At 35.1% G+C, this 23,838-nt stretch overlaps 1 protein-coding gene and 1 non-coding gene across 5 annotated transcripts in view; both read left to right on the top strand.

The window, feature by feature from the left end:
• Nucleotides 1-23,838, top strand: part of PCDH9 (protocadherin 9) — a 907,898-nt gene that overhangs the window by 572,660 nt on the left and 311,400 nt on the right. For 2 of the 4 annotated variants that reach the window (XM_032150999.2, XM_032150998.2), the window contains one exon: nucleotides 10,382-10,457. In XM_032150999.2, the coding sequence (XP_032006890.1) occupies nucleotides 10,382-10,457 (76 nt within the window). Of the gene's footprint in view, nucleotides 1-10,255; nucleotides 10,458-23,838 lie in introns of all 4 variants that reach the window. The other 2 variants (XM_032150997.2, XM_032150995.2) reach the window with 1 other exon arrangement.
• LOC116467676 (U7 small nuclear RNA) lies at nucleotides 10,897-10,958 on the top strand. The gene has a single exon (XR_004247883.1). It is a non-coding gene; the product is annotated as a U7 small nuclear RNA (small nuclear RNA).

Genomic DNA, 23,838 nt, shown 5'->3' with positions numbered 1-23,838 from the left:
GAGACAGTCCCTTCCATATCTATTGTTTCCCCTCTCTCCTCAATTCTGGAAAACATTTCTCAAATACATGTCATGCTTTTAGTAGAGCCTGGATGAGAGAATGCAGTAATTTGTCAACAGTGTCATTGTCATGTTCTGTTCTTGCACGCACATATTTCCATACACTGCGAGTGTAATTAGGATCTTTACCTACATTTTGTAGACTATGCACGACCATGCACTTTCTCCATACAAATTAATCCTCCCATTAACCTACTGAAGAGGATCAAGTTCTTTAACGTGACTGCTTGTTTTTGTGAATCCTATGCTAATTAATAGTTATATGGCTGTCTCCTTGAATCATAGACTAGAAAGCTATGCTACAGGGGCACATCATTCCTATTGACATTTTTCTTTATTTGCTGAAAAGGATGTGGCGGATGGCTCAGAATTAATCATAATCCATGATCTGTCAGTGCTAGATCTCCAGTACATGATCTAGGACTATTGCAAGGAGCTTCTTTCTCCTTCACTACTTTTGAGGTCAGGAGTTCGAGACAATCCTGGCCAACATGGCGAAACCCCGTCTCTACTAAAAATACAAAAATTAGCTGAATGCGATGGGAAGCACCTGTAATCCCACTACTCGGGAGACTGAGGCCGGAGAATTGCTTGAACCCAGGAGGCAGAGGTTGCAGTGAGCTGAGATTGTGCCATTACACTCCAGCCTGGGAGACAGAGCGAGACTCCATAAAAAAGAAAAAAAAAAATCCAAAAGTTAAATAAATGAAACAAAACTGCATTGTGTGACACAAGATCAGTTGAAACAGATTAGGCTACATTATAGGTGCAAATTAACAATCCTTCATGAGCAGTTTTTAAACAACCTTATTGTACAGTAATAGTACTTCTCAGAGACTTTCTGCAGAGATCACTTCTTCAACCCCTCTATTTGTGTTTCATTCTCTAACTTGGAATAACATTATCTGTCCATTAAAGGCTTGAATTACTAGTTTTCATTCTTACTACGTAATTACAATCTTTTCCCTTTTCAGCAATACATGAGGAAAGTTTAAAGCATGTTTGGATGTGTGTGGGAGTGTGTGTGTGTGTGTGTGTGTGTGTGTGTGTGTCTTTGCATGGGTGTGTGCCTGTTTAAACTTTTTTACCAGTCAAGTGGCCATAGTCTGAGGTTAATTATTGTATAAAATTGGGGCTATGTCCTAAAAGCTGCAACTTACTTTAAAAACGTGGCCTACTTTGGTTTTAAAAGTCTTATTTTGTATGGAGAATTATTAACAAGGGGAATGCTAGAGTGATTCCCATTACTTCTTTTGTAAAATCTGCTACAGGGAACTGAGACAAATTCTTGAGTAGTAGACACTGAATCAGATTCCATTTTTGTTATCAATATTGACAAGAGGTTTATCACACATTTTGTGGTGATACATTGTTATCTAAAGTAAAGCCTCCTTTTTCTAAGACCATAGGTTGTATCTGTGACGTCTATATATTTATCTAATAATAGTGATAATTTAATGTAATTTCTAATTAAATTGCTACAGCTATCATGTATGCTGATTTTGTAAATGTGGTAAGGGTAACTTACTTTGTCATTCGGATTTGTTTTTTCTAGAAAACTAAATTGGAAAGGACTCTTGCTGGGTTTTTTTCCTCCAAATTTCTGTACATATCATTTATAGATGCAAAATTCTGCTTGCAGATTCAGGAACAGCTGCTCTTGTTTAATGTAGTCATTTTATATTTCGTATGCTCAGATAAAGTACCGCATTCCTACTGGGCAACGAGAAATAGGTTGAGGATGTTTCTGATAGCAGGAACTAATAAATAAGAATATAAGAAGCAAATCACCAACAATGCAGACGATTTTTAATCCTCTCTGCTTGCTTTGAACCCCTGAGGAGACTTATAAGGGTGGGGCGATGTCCCCAAACCATAAAGGGAAGTTGATTCAGAACCTTTTTTTTTTTTCTCTAATGTCCCACAGGGGAAAAAGATGTAGAAGAGAGTTTTTTGTTTTATGTTTGTTTCAAATGTTTAAATTCAAGCACTAAGACTACACCCAAAAGGAGTACAGAGTATACTTTTCTCTCAAGTTTCTTAAGCTACCGATTGTTTTTTCACACGATAAATACTAGTTAACTGAAATCACAAGAAACAAATGTCAAATTACAGTATACTACTTATCACCTTATGACATTAATATGAGTTCTCTACCACAGGGAGTCCTAAGAGATATTTGATGCACTTTACAAATCCCAGAAAAAATACAGATCCTTAGTTTGAGGAATTCATTTCACAATAAGACATTTACAAATCAAACAGGCCAAGTTTAAATCCATGTGCGTTTTCCATACACATAAAAACAAGTCACAACTAAGCATGCAGTTGAGTAGTAAGTTAGAACAAAAGCTGACAGCTCTATCCTCAAACGAAGCAGTTGCTTAGCAGCAAACAGCAAACTGGTTAAAAGAGCAGTAAGTATAGTGCAGACAAACTCTCCCATTTCTTCTGAAAATACTCCTTGACTTTAAATGGCCAGTTATCAGCTGCGCCCGATTTCTACTTTATATAACATGCATAAAACTAGGAATCAAAAAATTCATTTTGAAATTGCTGACACCTTCACATTCATCAAATAGGATCAGTGAAGTTGTTGCATATTTTTCTCAAACACAAACTGAACCTTCCCATTTGTCTCCAAATCTTCTAAAATGTAAAAATTCAAAGAGGAAAGGAGGACAGGCTGACAGCTAGTGGAATGTTATCATGTTTCACTTTGCAACTTCTAAAACAGGGCAGGGCTCTTAAAAGTTATTATGGAGGAGACAGGGAACTTTTCCCGTGAGAAATCACACTGAAGGATGGACAATAATATTTCATTTCTACTCTGTCCCCTTTCGATTTCCTACATTAATTCCATTTAACTCATCTTCTTTCAGTAAATAAATATTTATTGTAAGCTCATAACATGTCATGTGTATATGTTCCTCATAAAAATTAGCTAGTTTTGATTTCATCAATCATTATTTGAGTTTGTTAATATTTTTGTAACTCCCTAGATGAACAAAAGTTGCTCATTAAGACATGCAAAATTCACAATTATTCTGTTTTTGAGTCCAGAATTACTCTAGCAGTCTTTGATACTTTTCTATTCCTTCTATTTTTTATGTTCACAAATTGGCAGTAAATTTTAATTTATGGCTAGCAACAGATCTGCAGATTGTTTTGGCATAAACTCAGAATACAGTCCCTTCGCCTTTTTTTGCTACCTAGATTTCTGCTGATTAATACAGTGAAAGTCTCCCATTCACGCACTGACCTTGCCTAAGTCTGCATAGTTTGCAAGAATTAGGAGAGAATGACATTATGAAAAGGTGACACAGCTGTTGGTCAAAACAATCCTCAGGACTGATGGTGAGGAGGTTAATGAAATTCTGCTTTTTAGAATATGATCTTATTTAGGAAGTTGTGGAGTATAGTATTTGTCTTATTCACCATTGTAGTGTTAGCAGCTAGAGTAGTGTCTAGAATATAGTGGTACTCAATAATTATTTAAGTGAAGAGATGAATGAGCAATGCTAATACCTTTATATTGGAAATCAGAAATTGTAGTTTTTAGTTTGGTTCTCTCATTGAAACCTATACAGGCAAGTCACTTTACCTTACTTCCTTGTCTAAAAAAAATGTAACATAATAAAATAGAAAATTAAATTTCTTTTTTTTTTTGAGACAGAGTCTTGCTCTCTCGCCCAAGCTGGAGTGCAGTGGCACGATCTCTGCTCACTGCAAGCTCCGTCTCCGGGGTTCTCACCATTCTCTTGCCTCAGCCTCCCAAGTAGCTGGGACTACAGGTGCCCACCATCATGCCCGGCTAATTTTTTGTATATTTAGTAGAGACAGGGTTTCACCGTGTTAGCCAGCATGGTCTCGATCTCCTGACCTCGTGATCTGCTCACCTCGGCCTCCCAAAGTGCTCGGAATACAGGCGTGAGTAACTACGCCTGGCCAGAAAATTAAATTTCTAAGCAATTTCCCGCTCAAAAAAGGATGTGATTTCTACATTAGTGGAGCCATTTTAACATAAGTACTTCCAATGAACAGCATAGAAAATTAACTCAATTTTTGAGTTACAAATGATAAAATGACTCATAAAAAAATTCTCAGCTCATAAAATATTTTATTTATTACCACTAGAAAAGTGCTTTATAATTTTATCTGTCAAAACTATTTATTATTCTTGATAATGAACACGCATAGGTACTAGCAATTTCCATAAATCGTAAATTCAGAAATCTTTTCTGAAGGTTTGAGTCTCATCTTTCAAACATGAATGGAGTACATGTGTGTATTAATATTTGTTACCCTTAAGCTGAGTCTGCAAATATTCAGAGCAATAGCAAATTAGGCCATAACCATAGATTGCTTTTTGGGTCCCATTTACTTTACTTTCTAAACCACAGTGAGTTTTGGATTTTATTAAGAGGAAATGTGTGCATGCATTGATTTTAGATGGTAAGACCGTATTGAGGAACTTACCATAGACTATCTTTATGACAATTATTTATAAATCACAATTAAAATATGTTCTTATAAAAATAAGAAAGTTCAAAATATTTCTAGTGAATATTATAAGAAATATGCATATTAAAATGCAGTTTCCAGTCTCTATATTTTTTTAACCCTCTTTGGAATGATTTCCTTTCCTACTTTGAGAAGAGATATATATGAAAATATTTCAAATAAAGAAAAATCAAATCTTTATTGGATTTATGCAGAGATAGAGTAAAAACATGTTTGAATATAAAATTTTACCACGGTTTTGTATTTTACTTCATCATAAGTACTTTCTGGATGGTGTGGGTGTTTGTGTGTGTGTGTGTGTGTGTGTATTTATTTAGCAATAGATACATAGATATATAGTTAGAATGATAGATAAATAAATGACATATTATTTCTTAAGCATGGCAAGGGAATTAAATCAAAATTAGGTATAATATTTCCATGAGAAGATATTTAAAGAATTTTCTGTACATAAAATCATATTTAAACAATTACAAATAAATTTTTTTAATTTTTATAATATCAATGTATAACATTCCATTGAACAATGATTATTTTAAATGTCTGTCATTAATTAGATAATTGGTTTATTTGGTTGGTAATAATTGGCTTAGTGCTAGATTCATGTTGTTATCATGTTACTTGAGAAGGCAAGGATCTTTAGTTGTGATGATTAAAAAACTAGGTAAAGAAAGTGAAGAATGGAAGTTAGAATAACAGAGAAGAGATCAGAAGATTGTTTGGCATTCCTTAGCTCAAGGGAAAACCCATATACCGTATATCAAATGTTTCTGTTCTTCTGGATAAAGCTGTAACTTTCTATAAGTGATGAAGATAGACAATTAAAGATTGGGATATGTTTTATTATTACAAAGACAATGTGTGGAAATTTTAGTGTGTTCAAAATAATAACATTTTTGAATACCATAAATCACATGACCAAACAATACTACTTTAAACACTTGGTATATGCATGGTTGGAAATTAGCTTATGCAGATTCACATATACATACACATTAACAAAAACACAATTCAATTTAGCAAAATATTTACTAACCTGATTTTTATTTTTAACAATAGATTATACATATTTTCTATGCTAATACATATTAATTGACATAACTAAGTATTGTCAATACTTACCACAACTGTCTGGGGTAATCTTTACAGGATATTATAAAACTTATTAATCATCTATTAGACATTTTACTGTTTTCTTACCTTTAGCCTATTTTATGCAGAAAACAATGACATTTACCACCAAATCCTTGCACATAGGAATGTCTGTAAATTCGTAAGACTGAAATAGTATGCTTGAATGTGAGTCATTCACTTGTGAATGCTATTCTATACCAGTAAGAAATACATAAGAGAAACATTCAAGCAATGATTGGGATTTCTTAGGTGACTCATTCTTTCAGTGACTCTTGAAGAACGATGCTCAGTGCAGGACATGTATATCTTCATTAGGCATCTTGAATGTTCCTTCTTTTGTTTTTCTTCTAAGCTGCAAGAAAAAAGTATTGTAGAGGTTCTTGGTGATATTTCTCAAACCCAACCAGTGTGTCACCTTCTGACTTTCAGGACCCTGTCTGTACACCCCCACGTGTGAACACATGGCACTATTAATTGTGTAGAGTAGAACTTCTGGTACAAACTTTGCCTAATCAGAATTCATAGTGGCAGTCTTGACAGAAAATAAAGTATGGAAGCCTTAGTAGTTACTTCTTTGATCCTATTCTTTCTCAAGCCAGCCAGAAATCTGGATATAACCTGTCAATGATAAATCAGGTAAACAAATGTGACATGCGAACAATTAACTGGACAGAGGCAATATTAACAAAAATATTTCCCAAAGGAGAAAATTGAATGGGTAAGAAATAGATTTAGGAAAACAAAATGTAACTGCCCGGCTCTGGAGAGGCTGAAGGAGTCTCATTGTAATATGTGTTGTCCCTCTTCAGCCAGTCAGGATTTGACTACATTTATAACCCAGACTGAGCTTATTTCCATAAAGATGAATCAAGATTCAAAATTTTTGGAGGCAGTAAGTAAACTCTTTTTCCTCTGAGTATACCATTATAGATGTACTGGAAGGATAATGGGCAACTCTTCACTTTCTCCAGAGAGAAAACACGTATTCCCGGTTTTTAGTATTTCCCACCCCACACCAAGAGCTGCGTCACCTCAGAGAAGGCCCCAAGTTGACAAGATCAATAGGGCGCATGTTGAGGAATGCCAAATTCTGTGGATCACATATTTCGCTTGTGAAAGAACAACACTTTTTTGGGGGGGGTAGGGGATGAGGGAATCACATCTTTAAAACCAGCCAAACATTGATAGACCATAAGCTTTAAAAATGTAGTTTTAAATTTCAATAATTATGGCTACTTTTTATTGACTATCTCCTATGTGTCAAGTATTGCATAGCAGGAACACTATTTACTATGTGTCATGTATTGCATACCAGGAACACTATTTTTAGCCTTTCAACACTTCCACAGGCAAGGTATTATTTTCTATTTCTCAAAGCCAGGAACTCATTCAACAGCCACGAGGTCTGGTTCTGGCTTCTTTTTAAATTGGTGTTCTGCAGTTCAACCTGAGCAAGTACTACTGAGCCCTTAAACACACCCAAATTCCTTGTTTCCTACACCTTATTGGTCTTTGTTTTTCTGCATGTCAACTTATTCAGTTCACCTCCTTACATCTGCCTTGATAGTTCAGATATTCTTTTACTTGCATCAATCATTATGATGATAAATTAAAGATGGGTTTGTTTCATCAATTTGCTCCATACCATAATATCCATGTACTGATTCTTAATCCATACACATCACCACTCTCCCTCCCATCAGACTGATAAATTGTGCACAAATCTGCCAGTTAAGTCTTAAATATCTCTGAGTCAAATTAATTCAGAAAGATTTTCGTAAGCCTCCATAGTTTAAACATTATATCACTCCAATTTACAGTGTCTCATTGCAAATAATTTATAGTAAATTTACACTTTTCTTATTCTCACTTATAAAGTGTTAAAGAAAAATAGTGTAGTGTATGTGAGACAGACTCTAATATGCTATATTTGAAATAGTTTTGGAAAACAATGTTTTGGTTTTGCTTTTCAGTGTAATCATTGTACCAGGTATATAGTAGATGCTCAATAAAAAGTTGTTCCAAGGACCACCTGCAAGAACTGCAGTGCATATTTAAACATTCATTATGAGGAAGAAATATCATCATTAAAACAGTATTAACTATGTTTAAAAATATCACAGATGAATTTTTTTTTCTTTTTCACTTCTGTCTATGAAACATATACTTCTTAATGGCTTAAGGGACTTCCAGAAATGCTTTACAAAGATTCAAGAATCATTCGTTTAATTGCTTTTCTCTTAAGTCTTGACTTCTTTTTACTCACCAGAGTTAAGACGTATTCCTCAAGAGATAATACCAAAGATACATTAAAATCTAGGAGTTTTTAGTAGATCAATCACCGTAAAAGCTATGTTTGACAGTCATCCATAATAAGCAGTGTGGTTCCTAGTATAGTCTTTATCACAAAAGGATATTGATAGGTTGAGGGCCTATTGAAACATAAATGGCAAATATTTGTATTATTGGTTTTCCCTGAAGAGTTAAATATATATGAGAGTAAACACTACAATAAATAAGCATGGTAGCATGATCTTTCTTATCCAGGAAGAAATACATTTCAGATATTAATATTCAAGCTTAGCTTGCCTTTTCTATAGCACTCACCTAGGCACGTTTCAAAACCTTTGAGAAGGGAATGATGTTCTTGAGATACATGTGCATGAAGGTGAAATGTGTTACAATAGAGGCAATTAGTACCATTTATGATTATAGTTTATGTGATGTTGGCATCAGTTCATTAAAAATGTACTGAACTATCAACTCATTTCACACAGATCATTGAACAGCAGTAAAGTGATATCATCTCTACTCCATTATGACTCTGAGTTGGATTTGAATCAGTGACTCACAGGATATAGGCTGTCTTCTGTTGTCAGTCTATAAGTATGCATTCATAGAGTTTCAGTATACCTATCTATACTATTTTGTTTCTAACTGCAATCCTTTTTCTTTGAAATGGATACAATCTATAAATTGTCTCTTGAAAAGCACAAATTTTAGGTACTAGAAAACAATTATATTATACATTATATACTTGTATATTATATATTTTTTAATATATACATTCATCATTTTATTAATTCTGAATTTAAGTGGTCATATGTGGCATGGTATTGAAAGGTCTTTTGGCTGCTAGGCAGAAAGAAAACTAGGTTTATTCAAATAGAGCAAATGTACTACTCTCATGCAATTCTCTAAGGCCTAAATCTCCACCCCACATAATTATAAATATTCTCAGAGATCATAGCAGCTAAAAGATCATTTTCCAAGAGAACTAAACCAATCTGTGCCGAGGAAACATTAAAATTTATTATTTTTTATAAAATAACTTTTTTGGTAAACATTACAATTTATTGAAGTTACCACGTATACACTTTAGGTCACATCTAAGGGTGACACTGTGCAAATAGATACCAAAGTGATATTCCAAATACCTTTCAACTAGGATATTCTATTCTACTACCAGTGTAGCCAAAGACTAGAGTGATATCTGGGTCAATGGACAAGAATAATTTCTAATTTAATCTCTTTTAAAATATAGTCTTCTTTTTATGTATATCAATAGCAATTGTATAGGACTTCATTATTTAAAATAATAATTTTAGCACAGCTCGTTCAGTCAGTAGATCCTGAGACTCTTTGAATAATAATTTTAATTAATTATTTCAGTATTGCTTTAGGGACAGTCACATGGGTACGGTGTCCTTTAAAAATAGCAGGTGGGCTGGGCATGGTGGATCATGCCTGTAATCCCAGCACTTTGGGAGGCCGAGGAGGGCGGATCACCTGAGGTCAGGAGTTCAAGATCAGCCTGGCCAGCACGGTGAAACCCCGTCTCTACTAAAAGTACAAAAAATTAGCCAGGCATGGTGGCATATGCCTGAAATCCCAGCTACTCAGAAGGCTGAGACAGGAGAATCGCTTGAACCCGGAAGGTGGAAGTTGCAGTGAGCCAAGATCGTGCCATTGCACTCCAGCCTGGGCAACAAGAGCGAAACTTTGTCTCAAAAAACAAAAAACAAAAAACAAAAACAAAACAAAACAAAAAAAAGCAGGCGGTATTGTAGGAAATATATTGACTGCAAATGTTACCCTAAAAACATCAAGTAAGCACAGTGTCTGATCATTCAAAAGAAATGAAATATTGCATGTTCTAAGTATTTATTTAGATTTATCAAAAGCATATTTGCATATTTCACCTTATTTCAATTTTTTCTATAATTTTGTCGACAAAACTTATGTATAAGTTTTGTTTAGTTTTGTTTTGGCTTTCTTGTTACACTTTTCAAAGCCCCAACTTTAGTTTTAAGGTTGTGAATTATACAAGATTGAAATTCTTTTTGGTATTTTGCTGGTTGGCCATTACATAGTAAATGGCAAATAATTAATACTTATTCTTAGCTTTGTTTCTAGTTTGGTTTATTTTGCTTTTACATTGTGTCACTTATTGAAAGTGTTTTGATTTTGTGTTCCACTAGGGCCTGTTTTATTTGGGAGGAGTGTTAATCAGCATGTCCTGTGGTCTTCTTTGTAGTCGCAGCGCCGTGTTACGTTTCACCTCCCTGATGGCTCCCAGGAAAGCTGCAGTGACAGTGGTCTAGGAGACCACGAGCCAGTGGGTAGTGGAACCCTGATCTCACACCCTCTTCCTCTGGTTCAGCCACAGGACGAATTCTATGACCAGGCCTCTCCGGACAAGAGGACCGAAGCAGATGGCAACTCTGATCCCAACTCTGGTGAGTCCCCTTCAAAATTTTGATTACTTGGAGTTCTTCTGGTTTTGTTGTGCACTTGAGCTTTCAACAGTAATTGTAGGGGGCAAGGATGAACATTTGGTTGTTTTTTTTGCTGGCTTTGTTGTTGTCGTTGTGTTCTTTGAGATATACATTTAATATGTTTGATATGATTTTGGCTGTTAAATTGTATGATGTGTCTTCATTTTATGAACCACTAAAAACGAAAAAAAAAATGCTATAAATATAACTGAAAAAAGCCATTTGTTGCAAGATATTCTGATGTCAGAGACCTTACAAAATTTGAACACATTTTAGGACTGTAAAAATACAGTTAAGTAGAATACAGTCAATGAAAAGAAGAAATATCTATTTGCGTATATAAATGTCCTATGAAATTTGATTTTCCAATGAATGCTTTACAAAAGCAAATAAAGAATATTAGAGTTAAAGATATTTTAGAATTTGTCTATCAGATTTTCTTGTTTTTACCAGAAAATTTAAAAAAAAAGGATTAAATCGTGATTAAAATAAGTGTAAAGAGGGGAGATAAGAATTTGGGGGTTGTATTTCCTTTATTGTCTACTTGAATTCTTGGATAATTTGTTTTTTTACTAATATGTTGAGGGAGATATATTTGGCCAAAACTTTTATTCTCCACAGACCCATACCCCACTCCAGAAATCATTGTCCACTCCAAATAAGCATTGTTGGGGGGGTTGTTTTCCTAGGCCTTTGGAGGAAATCTTGGGCAACTGCTAATGCTTTTACTAATAAAAAACACTGACTAGCTTACTTTTATAAATAAATAAAGGACCATTTCATCAATTATTATCCCCAGTCTAATGACCGTAATTTCTATTTTACTTAAATTCAAATTATTTTCTGGTGGGGTATGTTCATAGTGGGGAAAGCTATGCCTGTGTGGGAGCAGGAGATACGTAAGAAATTTCTGTATATGGCCGGGCGCGGTGGCTCACGCTTGTAATCCCAGCACTTTGGGAGGCCGAGGCGGGCGGATCACGAGGTCAGGAGATCAAGACCACGGTGAAACCCCGTCTCTACTAAAAATACAAAAAAATTAGCCGGGCGTGGTGGCGGGCGCCTGTAGTCCCAGCTACTCGGAGAGGCTGAGACAGGAGAATGGCGTGAACCCAGGAGGCAGAGCTTGCAGTGAGCCGAGATCGCGCCACTGCATTCCAGTCTGGGCGACAGAGCGAGACTCCGTCTCAAAAAAAAAAAAAAAAAAAAAAAAAAAGAAATTTCTGTATATTTATCTCAATTTTGCTGTGATCCTAAAACTGCTCTAAGAAGTAAATAATAAAAATAGTAATTATAATAATGCATCTAAACTAATCAGAGCAAAAAAAATGTTTTTGCTTGTTTGTTTGTTTAACTCATCTTGAACATGCTCCAGACTGGTTGCATCAAGTGGGAAATTGAAGCATGATGACTTTTTCTTAACTTTGCTAACTATTTTGCTTCTTATTGTTTCAAACATGAAAATATCTCTGGCATTTCTATGGTGGAAGTAGGAATACCAAGAGGAGGTAAAACATACAAAAGGGCTTTCTTAACCAGTTCTGTGATAGTAATACAGCATTGATGTTCTCTGACTTTCAGCATTTTAAGCTGCTTCTTTTTGTCAAAAAAAGGAGAGATTCTTTCTAAGGTATGCCTCCTTCCAATCCCCAGCATGTCCCCATCTTTGGAAATCTCTTCTCATTGGCAAATATAAGGCATGCAAAGTTACATTTTGTCTTCTCTCTGCCAGGAATTTTCTCTACTCAAGGCAATCTTTCAGGAGTGTCTAAGCTCCCTGCCAGCTCTGGCTTTTGCTATTTCATGTGCTATACCTTGGTCACATAAAGAAAACATAAGTGCATCTTTTGATTTCACATATCTAGAAGAACAGGACATACCCAAAGAATCAACCTCTTATTATTACACTGAATTTGGGAGAACAAGAACTATCCTCTTTCGATTTCATGGTTTTGACCATTGTAAGCACCACTGAATCTAAGTGGTTTCATTGAATCAACCTTCTCTAGACTTCTGTGAAGAGGTTTATGTAGGTGGAATTCACACAGCTCTTTCAAAACTGTTTTCCTAGTCTCCAACTTTGCCCTATCCAATTTTAAAACATCTCTTGTTGGAGTAAAACTATGAGTCTCACAGCTGGTTCCTGACCACGTTTTCTCTCAGTGTATGTAAGTGGTTGCCTCCTCTTGTCTATGGGCCTCAGACAAAACCAAACAAGAAAGAGTCCCATTTAAAAAACAGTTGCACAAATTGTTTTAGGACTTGTCTATAGAGTTTACCAAAGTTAATTTACAAAGATATCTTCAAAGTATTTGTAGTACGTGCAATTCTAGGTAGAATATTTACAATGAATAAGATTAAGACAATGTTTCATGAATTTTTTAGCCAGAATAATGAAATATTTCAGATGCATATGCAAGAATATCTGGGTACAGTAAATTTAATCAATGGATTTCAGAAACCAATGAACATCTGGGTAATTTTCTAGTTTAACTAATTGAATTAGAGATTTTAAAATTTATTTCAATTAGAAAGCAAAGGCAGCTTTTCAAGTTTAATAGCTATAGGGATAAAATGAGAGTTATATATTTTATTTGTCATAGAATTTTTTGTCTGTCAGCCAGGGCCAACTGAGAAGTATCTGAGTACAGGAAAAATTGCAAAATTATGTTATATATACCCTCACTATCACAGCAGCAATATATATGCACAAAAATGAAAAATTTCTTGACTCATAAGAAATAATGCATTACTGAAAATGTATTTGGAGAAAAGTAAAACTTAGGCTTATGTGCAAAGTCTCACTTAAATATGTATTATAGCTTGGCATGGAAGCACATGCTTGTAGTCCCAGTTACTAGGGAGGCTAAGGCAAGAGGTTCACTTGAGGCCAGGAGTCTGGGGCAGCAGTGAGCTATAATCATGTAACTGCACTCCAGCCTGCAAAACAGAGCAAGACCACCTTTTCCTCAAGTGTAGGTGTGTCTCAAAAAGTATGTATTATAATAAAAATTTGGTTTATGTCTTATAGCTTAGTTTTTAGAAATAGTAAATTCTAAATTAGAGGCAAATGTACAAAGTTATTATGAGAAATTTATTGTTAAGAAGAATCATGTGGTAATATTTCATTTCATTTTTTGTTTGTTTATTTGTTTGTCAGGAGATTCAGGGATACTTTAAATACTTTAATCAGAGCCTAACACAGTCTAAGAGTTTGAAGTCTCTAAGAGAAATATATGTTCAAGAAAGAAAAAAATAGAACATGAATGAGATAAAAGTAGCAGGTTGTTGATGGTTGGTAAGTTCATCTAGACCAAATATCTAGACCAAATGGACAGACAAGTTTTGTTTTGTATTTGTCTTTGCTTTTTAGGCTAGAAATAATTTTTACCAATATGGGTCTGCTTTCTCCTAAGCCCACACTTAAGAAAGCCCACATTTGAGTTTTCCAGTCATAGAAAAGGAAAAAGAAAAAATACATATTTTTCCTAGCTTTTAAAGTATGTTTAAACTAAGCTGCCCTAGGCCAAAATGTCCAATACATACAACAATTTACCCAATGACTTCGACCTAGGCAGTGGCAATGGGCCAGGTGCCAAATGGAAAAAGATAGCAGAGGTCCTAAACCAGGAAAATAAAAGCAAACGAACAAAAACCTTTCAAACTAGCTTCAACAAATCTCTAGAGTTTTTACCAATCTAGTCACATGGGAAAAGAGACCCAATGGACAGCACAACCTTGGGCAGTCCAACATTCACCCAACACAGTGACGTCACTCACAAGAATAATGATCAATAAAATGTCTTTAAACTGGAAAGAGCAGGGCTCTTAGGTTTTGACAATGCCTTATTCATCATTGGGAAGGGGAGAAAACAGTGGAGAAGCGAGAGGCCCTGAGAGCCCCTAGAGGCCAGCAGTTCTCTTGATGTTTAATGGGACATAAAATTTAAACCTCCTTTGTAAATGTCTAGAGCAGAATTAATTAGAATGGCCTAGAAATATTAAGAGAGTCAGACTGAATGTTCATTCATATTAGGATAGAATGATTACATATTACCTTTAAATTTTGCAGTCACATTTTTGGTAATCAACTTTGAGAAATTTGTGAAGTGAGATACAGTGATATTGATGAAGTAATCATTTCTAGCAATAATCTTGCTATTTAGTTCTCTATTGTCCCCTTTGAATTCAATAGAATTTTTTGACTGGGCTTTGATAGTTCCTGAAGAGTTGTGATTTTATAGCAGGTAAAATAGGTTTCTATTGGATGTCAGTATTATCTGTATTAGTACTAAGTAATTTAGATTGTATTTATCTAGATTTCTATTTTTTCAAATATGGTTCATATAAAAAAAAGTCATTGAGAGCTAGTACTAATTTCTATAGTAACTATTTCCAGTAGGTATTTTTTCAAAGAAATTAATATAAATGGTAGTATCATGTGGAGACATTTTTGTAAACTTCAGTCTTCAATATAGGTTATTGCTTCTAAACACACACACACACACACACACAGTGGCATTTGATCTAATAATACTGATCTACAATATTATTCTTTATCCCCAAGTTCATACTTTTGGGTTATTAGCATTATTGATTTTATGTTGTATCTAACTCTTGATTAAAACAATAAGTAAATGATGAAAGTCTTTACATGCAATGCCAAAAACAAATTGTTTGCAAATTAAGCAATAATTGATAGTTTTTGTATAAATGATGTTTACGTAAATCTAAAGCAGTCTCTACTACATAAGGTATGACTCATATGTCACTAATTTTTGTGTGCTGGAAATAGAGCTTTCATTTCTTTTCCTTCCATTTTTTAAAAATGTCTAATCCCCATTGTATTGGTATGACAGACACTTCAGTTCTTTTTTACCTCAATTCCAGAGGATCGTTTTCATCAAAAGGAAGTGCAATATTCTCAACTCTGGGTCATCGGTCTGCTTATATGTCCATTGTCTCATCTGCCCAGAGGGGTCTCAAATGAGACTGCCTTCATTCCAGTCCTCCTGGACTCTTTGGGAAATTGCAGATACCTCATGCCATAGGGAAGGTAAATAGGTTTCGGTGAGTTTATCTTTGGACTCCCATGTCTAGATGGACAGCATGGATCATTACTCTTGGGGATCTTCCTGACTCCCTGGACTCTACGATGTAATCTAGCCTCAAGGACTTTCTAATCTTTATCCTCTGGGTTTCTCTGAGTTCTGCTCAACAAACATGTTACGGAATCTCTCCTCTTTATATTCCCTCCCCTTTCACTTCTCTTTCTTCTTCCCAACCGGGTTGACTGAATATATTTAACATCTAGGATCAAAGACTCCCAATGATTTTCTTGATATTTTTTTTCCTCAAAAGCACAACTCCTCTATTTTCTTTTTGCCTCAGCAACAAGAAAAAAAATCTCATGACAGCTGTACAACTTTGCAAATTAACTACTTTCTTACTGTTCTCCATCCTATCTCATCCTCATCTAATCAATGAATTAAAAAGCCAACATCTAGGCCAGGTGCCATGGCTCACATCTTTAATCACAGCACTTTGGGAGGCTGAGGAGGGCAGATCATTTGAGGTCAGGAGTTCGAGACCAGCCTGGCCAACATGGTGAAACCCTGTTTCTACTAAAAATACAAAAAAATGAGACAGCTGTGGTGACACCCGCCTGTAATCCCAGCTACTCAGGAAGCTGAGGCACTAGAATCGCTTGAACCCAGGAGGCGGAAATTGCAGTGAGCCGAGATGGCACCACAGCACTACAGCCTGGGTGACAGAATGAGACCCTGTCTCAAAAAAAAAAAAAAAGCCAATATATGTTGACCAAAAGTAGAGAAGGCAAAGGAATTCATATATGTATATATGAAAAAAATAAAACCAACATATATTAACATTTCAAAATTATTATCAAAAATAATTGTGTAAAATTATATTTGTGTTTATTGATAAAACGATTATATCAGCATTCAATTTAAATGTACTGTGGATAGATATTAAAATGATAGACAAAAGAGATTATTTCTCTTTTGCCAAGTGGTTTTAAAGAACATATGTGAAGAACTTCCCTCCATTAATTATTGAGTGGCCTGAAATACAGTTCTTACAGGAAATGCAATATACATATTTGATTTGAATATCAATTTACAGAATGAGCTGGTGACCTAAAAACCTCTAAAGGTGACCTAAAATTTTGTTGGTTTGTTCTTTTCTTCAGTATCATAAAAAGATACTAAAATTTTGAGATAATTGTAGATAATAAGAGTGTGGGCTGGCTTTTAAATGATATTTTAAAATTATTGTTTGTTAGAAATAATAATAGAATTGTGTTTTGTTAAAATAAATTTATCATTGATAGTGATTGATTATGAAGAGTTTATAAAAGAAACAATATAATGTCTGGAATTTGCCTTAATATTACTCTATCAAAATAATAATAATAATAATGGTAGGAAGACATTAAACAATAAAATATTAGTAGCTGCTGAGATTGGGAGATGGCTATATGGGTGGTTATTACATTAGGCTATCTATTTTTTTTATGTGTTTTAAATTTTCCAAAATACAAAGGTTAAGTACATAGTGGCAAACTGGTATAAAACTCGGAATCAATATATGAAATACTTGAGCTCATATTTTATTTTCCCTCTTTCTTTCTCTATTGTTTTGATTCAAAAATAAGGTTTACTGTACACTGTACACAAGTATGGGTGGATGTTTTTATATATAGCAAGCATATTTCATATATTTAAGTATGTTTCTAATGAAGTTGCAATTAAGCAGAGATTTTCAATAATTACATGTGTATTTGTAAGACTAGAACATAAACTGATAACTGCTTCCATTAAAGACCTTTTAAGTAAAATAAAGCCTTTCAAAACTTCCCTCTGGAACTTAGCAATAAAATTGTTAACCACAAATGTCTGTGCTTTTCTGTCTGTAGGGTGCCCAAGAGAAGTTGAAGGTAGGGCATGACTGGTACCCTTCTGGCAACCAAATAGATAGTGTCTCTGTGTTCTAAGTATATCCAAGACCTAGAGCACACTTAATCAACTGCCCTACAAATGATGCACACATGTGCAGTATTTATCACACTGAATTTTGTTACCTTTTACTGCAGGCAAAGATTTATTACATTCCCAAGTAGCAGTAAATCATATTTACTTAAGAAGTTAACTCATTAACATGATCATAAACTCCATGTAAAATTCAATGAAACCATTAATTCTAAGAAAATGGTAAAATGATTTTCAATTGAGGATTCTTATTTTTTAAACAAATATAACTAGGATGATGAAAGAATTTCACTAATTCAAAAGCAGACAAAAACAGTTATGTGTTCAGATCAGGAACAGTTATTACCACTAATTCAAAATTAAGTCTTAATCGTGTCCCATTGAGAATCATGAATAGAGTTATTTCTGCATCTGATATTTCTTTAAATGTTATTTTAAAGGATTTTCTGCTATTTAATCATGTGCAAAATCACAAGTTATATTTACTTTGAAAATTCTGCCTGTCATGTGCCTCTGACTTTATCTAGACTATGTTATGAATCAGTTGATGAACTTCTCACTGCGTATAGTTTTAATACCTGACATTTATGGTTAATATTTAATAAGTCCTATTTATGACCCAGGGATTCTAGTAAATATTTTGATTCATTGTATGTGATCCCCCACTAATACTGTAAATTAGATAGTATTATAAGTAAACTGAAATTCGGAAATTTTAAGTTATTTGTCTAAAACTGCTGAGTATGACCCGGGTGCAGTGTCTCATGCCTATAATTCCAGCAATTTGGGAGGCTGAGGCAGGAGATAACTTGAAGCCAGGAGTTGGAGACCAGGCTGAGCAACATAACAAGACCGTGTCTTTACAAAAAAAAATTTGGCCGGGCGCGGTGGCTCACGCTTGTAGTCCCAGCATTTTGGGAGGCCGAGGCGGGCAGATCACGAGGTCAGGAGATCGAGGCCATCCTGGCTAACACAGTGAAACCCCGTATCTACTAAAAAATACAAAAAATTAGCCGGGCGTGGTGGCGGGCGCCTGTAGTCCCAGCTACTCGGAGAGGCTGAGGCAGGAGAATGGCGTGAACCCGGGAGGCGGAGCTTGCAGTGAGCCGAGATTGCACCACTGCACTCTAGCCTGGGTGACAGAGCGAGACTCCGTCTCAAAAAAAAAAATTTAAAAATTAGCCAAGTGAAGTTGTGTGCGCCTGCAGTCCTAGCTACTAAGGAGGCTGAGGTGGGGGGATTGCCTGAGCCTTGGAGTTTGAGCTTGCAGTAAGCTATGATCATGCCCAGACACTCCAGTCGGGGTGAAATGACAAGATTCTGTCTCTCAAAAAAAAAAAAAAAAAAAAAAAAAAAAAAAAAAAGCCTACTTGCCAGTAGGTGAGCCCCAAAATATGAACTCAGGAGTGTCTGACTCCACAGCTTTTGCTATTCAGAGAAACATCCTTCAGTGAATACATGGTTTAACATAGTACATGACTCAACACAATCACTACTGGGGATGCATTTTTAATTATAGGACACTAATCTTATTTTTAAGAAGAAGTTTGAGAAATTAAATGTTAACACCATGTGTTGGTCAAATAGTCTGCTGATAGGATAAATAACTTGTGAGAGAACTACTTGATAGGATAAATAACTTGTGAGAGAAGTACTTCTGCAGTTTTTACTGTTTTTGTTTTGCTTTGTTTTTTGTTTGTTTTTGGTATTAGATTAATAAAAATTTAGATCTTAGGACCCTAAAGATCATCCTGTATAACAGTGTTTTATACAGAGGCACAAAAAGGAAAGTGCTTTGCCTGAAGCCACATAGTTTATAAGTCTACAATAAAACTCATATATACCAACTCTATCAATGTTCTTTTCACTGGAACAATACTTTCTTATCATGAACCTTATACCTTTTCCTCAAAGAAAATAGGTACAATTATTTGATTAGCAATTGTCTCCTCATTAATCTCTTAGGTCTATTTGCTCACTTTTCTATTCTCCATGCCTGTCAGCTGGGGATTGCCTTCAGCTCTTAGACGCCACACTCAGCTGCTAGCCATGTAAATCTGTTAACATTACACTTAGTTCTTCAAGGCCAGCTAGAGAGACAAGATCTCTATAGTATGTCTGTATCAAGATAGAGTCTTATATAACGTAACATAACCATCAGAGTGATTTTCCATCATCTTTGCTTTACTTTGTTGGTTAGAAGCAAGCCTCAGGTCTCGCCTACACTCAAGGTGACAAATGGTCATAAACATCAGGAGGTGGGGATCATGAGGAATCACCCTGTCTGCCATAGTCTATATTAAACTTTTAGAAACTTATATTAAACTTATATAAATGTTACCTTGATATATCTTAGTATACATTATTCACTTGAGCTTTACATGATTCACCCATTTTTTAATTCATTTATCTATTCATTTTGCAAACATTCATGTTAAGTCAATTATGTACTAGGTAGTATGTTAGGTTTTGGGGATAGACATTAAAACCAAGACTCAGTAACCTTAAACAACTTATAGTTTAGTGCAAGAGTTCTTAGTCTGTGTTACTTGGTCCAAGAGGACCACAAGTAGATTTTTAGGAATTTGTGAGGTTCCTGAAATTGTTTTGCAAGTTTGTTCTATGAGCTATGAAGCTGTGATGCTATGAAGATTTTATAAACCATAAAAAAAGATCAAAAAAAGGAACACTGATTTTTGTAGGAGAGAAAGTACTAGATACCAATAAAATTAGTGTGTTAGAATAAACACTAGTAAGTATACAAAAAGTGGGTGTTAGCATAGAATAAGCCTTGGATAAAGAATCAATAAAGATTCTATAGATAAAGTGATGCTTTAAACAAGTGACATGGGATGAATAGACCTTACCGAAGTAAAGTCTGTGTGTGTATGTGTGTGTGTGTTTGTATGCAATGTAGCCTTCTTTGTCCTATAAAAAGTCATGGCCAGTAGGGCGTAGAATTTAAAATCTCAGTTTCTTTAGAGCATATCCATGTAAAATTAGTGTCAACATGGCCTTTAAGTCTCAGATACTTAATCACCAAAATGAGCTGACTAATATCTGAGAATATTCCTATAAAAATTAATGGGCCTGAAACACAGTAGATGCTCAATAAATGATAAACTGTTCAAATAAGTGACAGTAAACAAAATGCCACTTACTTGAACAGAATAAATGGATTGAGACATAGGTTGGGACCAGATTTTGAATTTTGGAAAGTCTAGGATAGATTTCATTTGGATACAGGAGATAAAAGGAAAAGTTGAGAGTACTTCTTTGATTTGCAAGATTTATTGGAAAATTGTATAATTAAAAAAGAGAATATAAAATAAAATCAGATTAGGAATTCACTCTTTTTATCTTAATTTTAATGTCTGAGCTGCTGGGGAAGATTATTTGGAACTAGAAATGTGATTAAAAATTGGAACTTGAAAACTGATAGCATAGAAAGTGAATAAAATTATAAGTATGATAATTAGAGGAGACAGAAGGAGTTCAAGAAAGAAATCACTGCAACTTTGTATTTAGGCCAGGTAGAGGTGGGGGCAGGATGGTAGCAAAGATCAAAAAAGTAAGAATATAGCCAGAAAATTATTTGAAAGCTCCAGGGATATTTGAGCTCTACACAGAGTTAATGGTGGATTTTTTGGAAGTAATGAAGAATTGCGATTAAGAACACAGATTGTGGAGTCAGATTAACCTAGGTCCTAATTCATTGACCTCAGAGCCACAGGTTTGCTGGCATATAATGCAGGCTTAATTTACAAAATTACTACATTTAATTATCATTATTCTTATCAATAGGTACTGAAAAGGTGTAGAAGCAGCAAAACATGTATCTTAATTATTTAGCAAAGTTTCAAGCTTAAAAAATGACCATGGTGAATTTTGAACTATAAAATCACTGTTACACACTTAAAAAATAAATAAAATTATAGAAAATTGTTAGTTTCAAATTCTAAAAGTTTTATTTTAAAAATTATTTTTAAGTAATTTTTTCTTTGTATTTATCATGTCTGATGGGGGCTCCAAAACACTCGTTTTCTAAAGACTAATAAAATTCATAGTAAAACATGTTTTTGCTACAGTGTGTTCATTGTTTTTCTTAAAGGCAGCTATGCTCACTTTATGATTTTAAAGGATTTCTTAAATATTAACTTTGCACAGTACACTTTAATGTTTTACTAACACTTTATTTTAAAAGGGGGTACCACAGAATAATTTTCTATAATATTACTTAATGTAGTTAAGCTATTGATATAAAACAAGCAAGGACATAGCTTTGTCTGCTAGAAGTTGTCAATCTCAAATATGACTTTATTTCTAAAAAAAGAATTATCTTTGAATATTGTTTACTATAAAAATTTTAAAGTTAGTAATATTTTAGCATGTTTAAGCTTCTTTAAGGGGTACAATATGCCTCCTAGTGTAAAGTAAGGGTAATGTCAACTTTCCCTGGTGCACTGCATGGAATCGCATTTCCATAGCTGCTGTCATGTGATCCATTCTTCTAAGAAGTGATAAAGAGAAATGGCATGTAGTTAACCTTGGATATGTAATCTTCCTTACGGGAGAAAATTATTTTTTGTATATCCGTGTTTATAGTAATTTGAGAGTGGTAAAAATGATAGATAAATAGATATGCAAATCACTAGCTATATCTAAAAATGAAGAAACTTGCTGATATCAGTAACTCTTAGAAGTATAAAATTAACTTTTTAAATACCTCAAAATAAAGTTATATTACAGAAAATAAAATTACTAATTATAAAGAATATATTCTCATATCAAATTAATATCTTTATCTTTAGATACATACATACATATGCACCTTAATACATACAATTATCTAGAGTTTCAAAACAATTTGAAATTTTTTAAAAAACCATAGTAATTTGTCTAAACTCCCCCAAATTTACCTTAATGCTATTTTAACATGTATTTCTGCCAGTGACTGAGAATTACACTTGTTAGTGTGGCTGACAAATACATGAGTGCTCGGATTTTAATAACACTAAAGTAAGGCTGCCAGATGAAATACAGAATGTCCAGTTATTGCAGGACTTTTCCTTACTTCAGCTAAAGATGAGGTTCTTTGTCCCACGGCCACAAAAATTCAGGCTCACAGACAATATGAATGGTAAGACAGGGTTTTATTGGGTGAAAAGGAAAATAAAGGGGGGAAACAGGGACTCTCACTAGGCCAGAGTCCCTTGCTAGAGTGTTCCAAACTCAGCCATTCCAATCCCAGTTTCCACCCAGGAAGAGGAGGGGCCAGGCTCCTCTGCTGCAAACATGAACTTCCCGAGGCTCCACCTCAGTGCGCAGGCTGGCTGGAGTTTCCCCAGGGACCCCCTCCCACCTGGCTGTCTCTTCCCCCCTCTAAAGAAGTACATCTAACTGCAGTTAAAGGATGAAGACCTGCTTCCTGCTGACAGGGGATGCCATTTTGTGGAAACGGCAGTCAGAGCTCCCTCAGGGGCCTATCTAAGGGTTCCTGGCAGATGGGGCCATCATCAGAGGCTCTGACTGCATGACCGTTTGGAGTTTGATGGCCTGAAGGCAAGAACAGACAAACCGGGTTATTAGAAAACACATATCAAAACAAAACAAGGAGAGGGGTAAGGACAGCTCAAAAATTCCAAGGCCTTTTACCAGTTTGCACAGGGAGAGGGAAGCCAAAAGCCTGACTGGTTAAAAAAAACCTTTACCCTTTTGCCGGCATGTTGGGCTTCTGGGTCCCCTTCCCCTGAGCCCAATCCTAAGTCAATCAGTTTAAGGTTTGGAAAATTAACTCTTTCCAGTTTGGAGGATGCATCTGAGGGGAGTGTCCTGTAATACAGAGACACAATTACCTACTAGTGAAGAGAGAACCAAAGAGAAGAAAGGAAAAAGAAAGCATTTTTAAAGGAGCCCCAAGGGTTTAGGATGCATTCGAAAGGGGTAAGGACTGAAGATGAATGGCTACCGATCTAGAAAGAGGGGAGCAGGAATCCGTAGTTCTCTTCTCTTCCTAGCAGATACTGGGGTATGTGAGGGAGAGAAGGAAGAGTTCCCTCTTTCCATCTTCCATCCTTGCATTCCCAAGTTCTGGCGACCTTGGCAGGTGCCACCATGAGTGCAAAAGTGGCTTGCACCCATGAAGCAGGGAGCACCTAGAGAAAAGGAACAGAATTATCTGCTCTCACCTATATCTCCTTCCCACCTACTGTCAGTAGCCTTGGAGTTCCCTAGACCTCATTTATGCCATGGATATTAACGTGGCCTTTATCCATGAAACAGGAAGCCTGGGCTTGGCTTAATCAGCAGGAATCAGCCACATTCCCCTGTGC

The sequence above is a fragment of the Hylobates moloch genome, unplaced genomic scaffold (assembly GCF_009828535.3).
Source record: "Hylobates moloch isolate HMO894 unplaced genomic scaffold, HMol_V3 SCAFFOLD_4, whole genome shotgun sequence".
Taxonomy (NCBI): domain Eukaryota; kingdom Metazoa; phylum Chordata; class Mammalia; order Primates; family Hylobatidae; genus Hylobates; species Hylobates moloch.
This window is presented reverse-complemented; position numbering and strand designations above follow the sequence as displayed.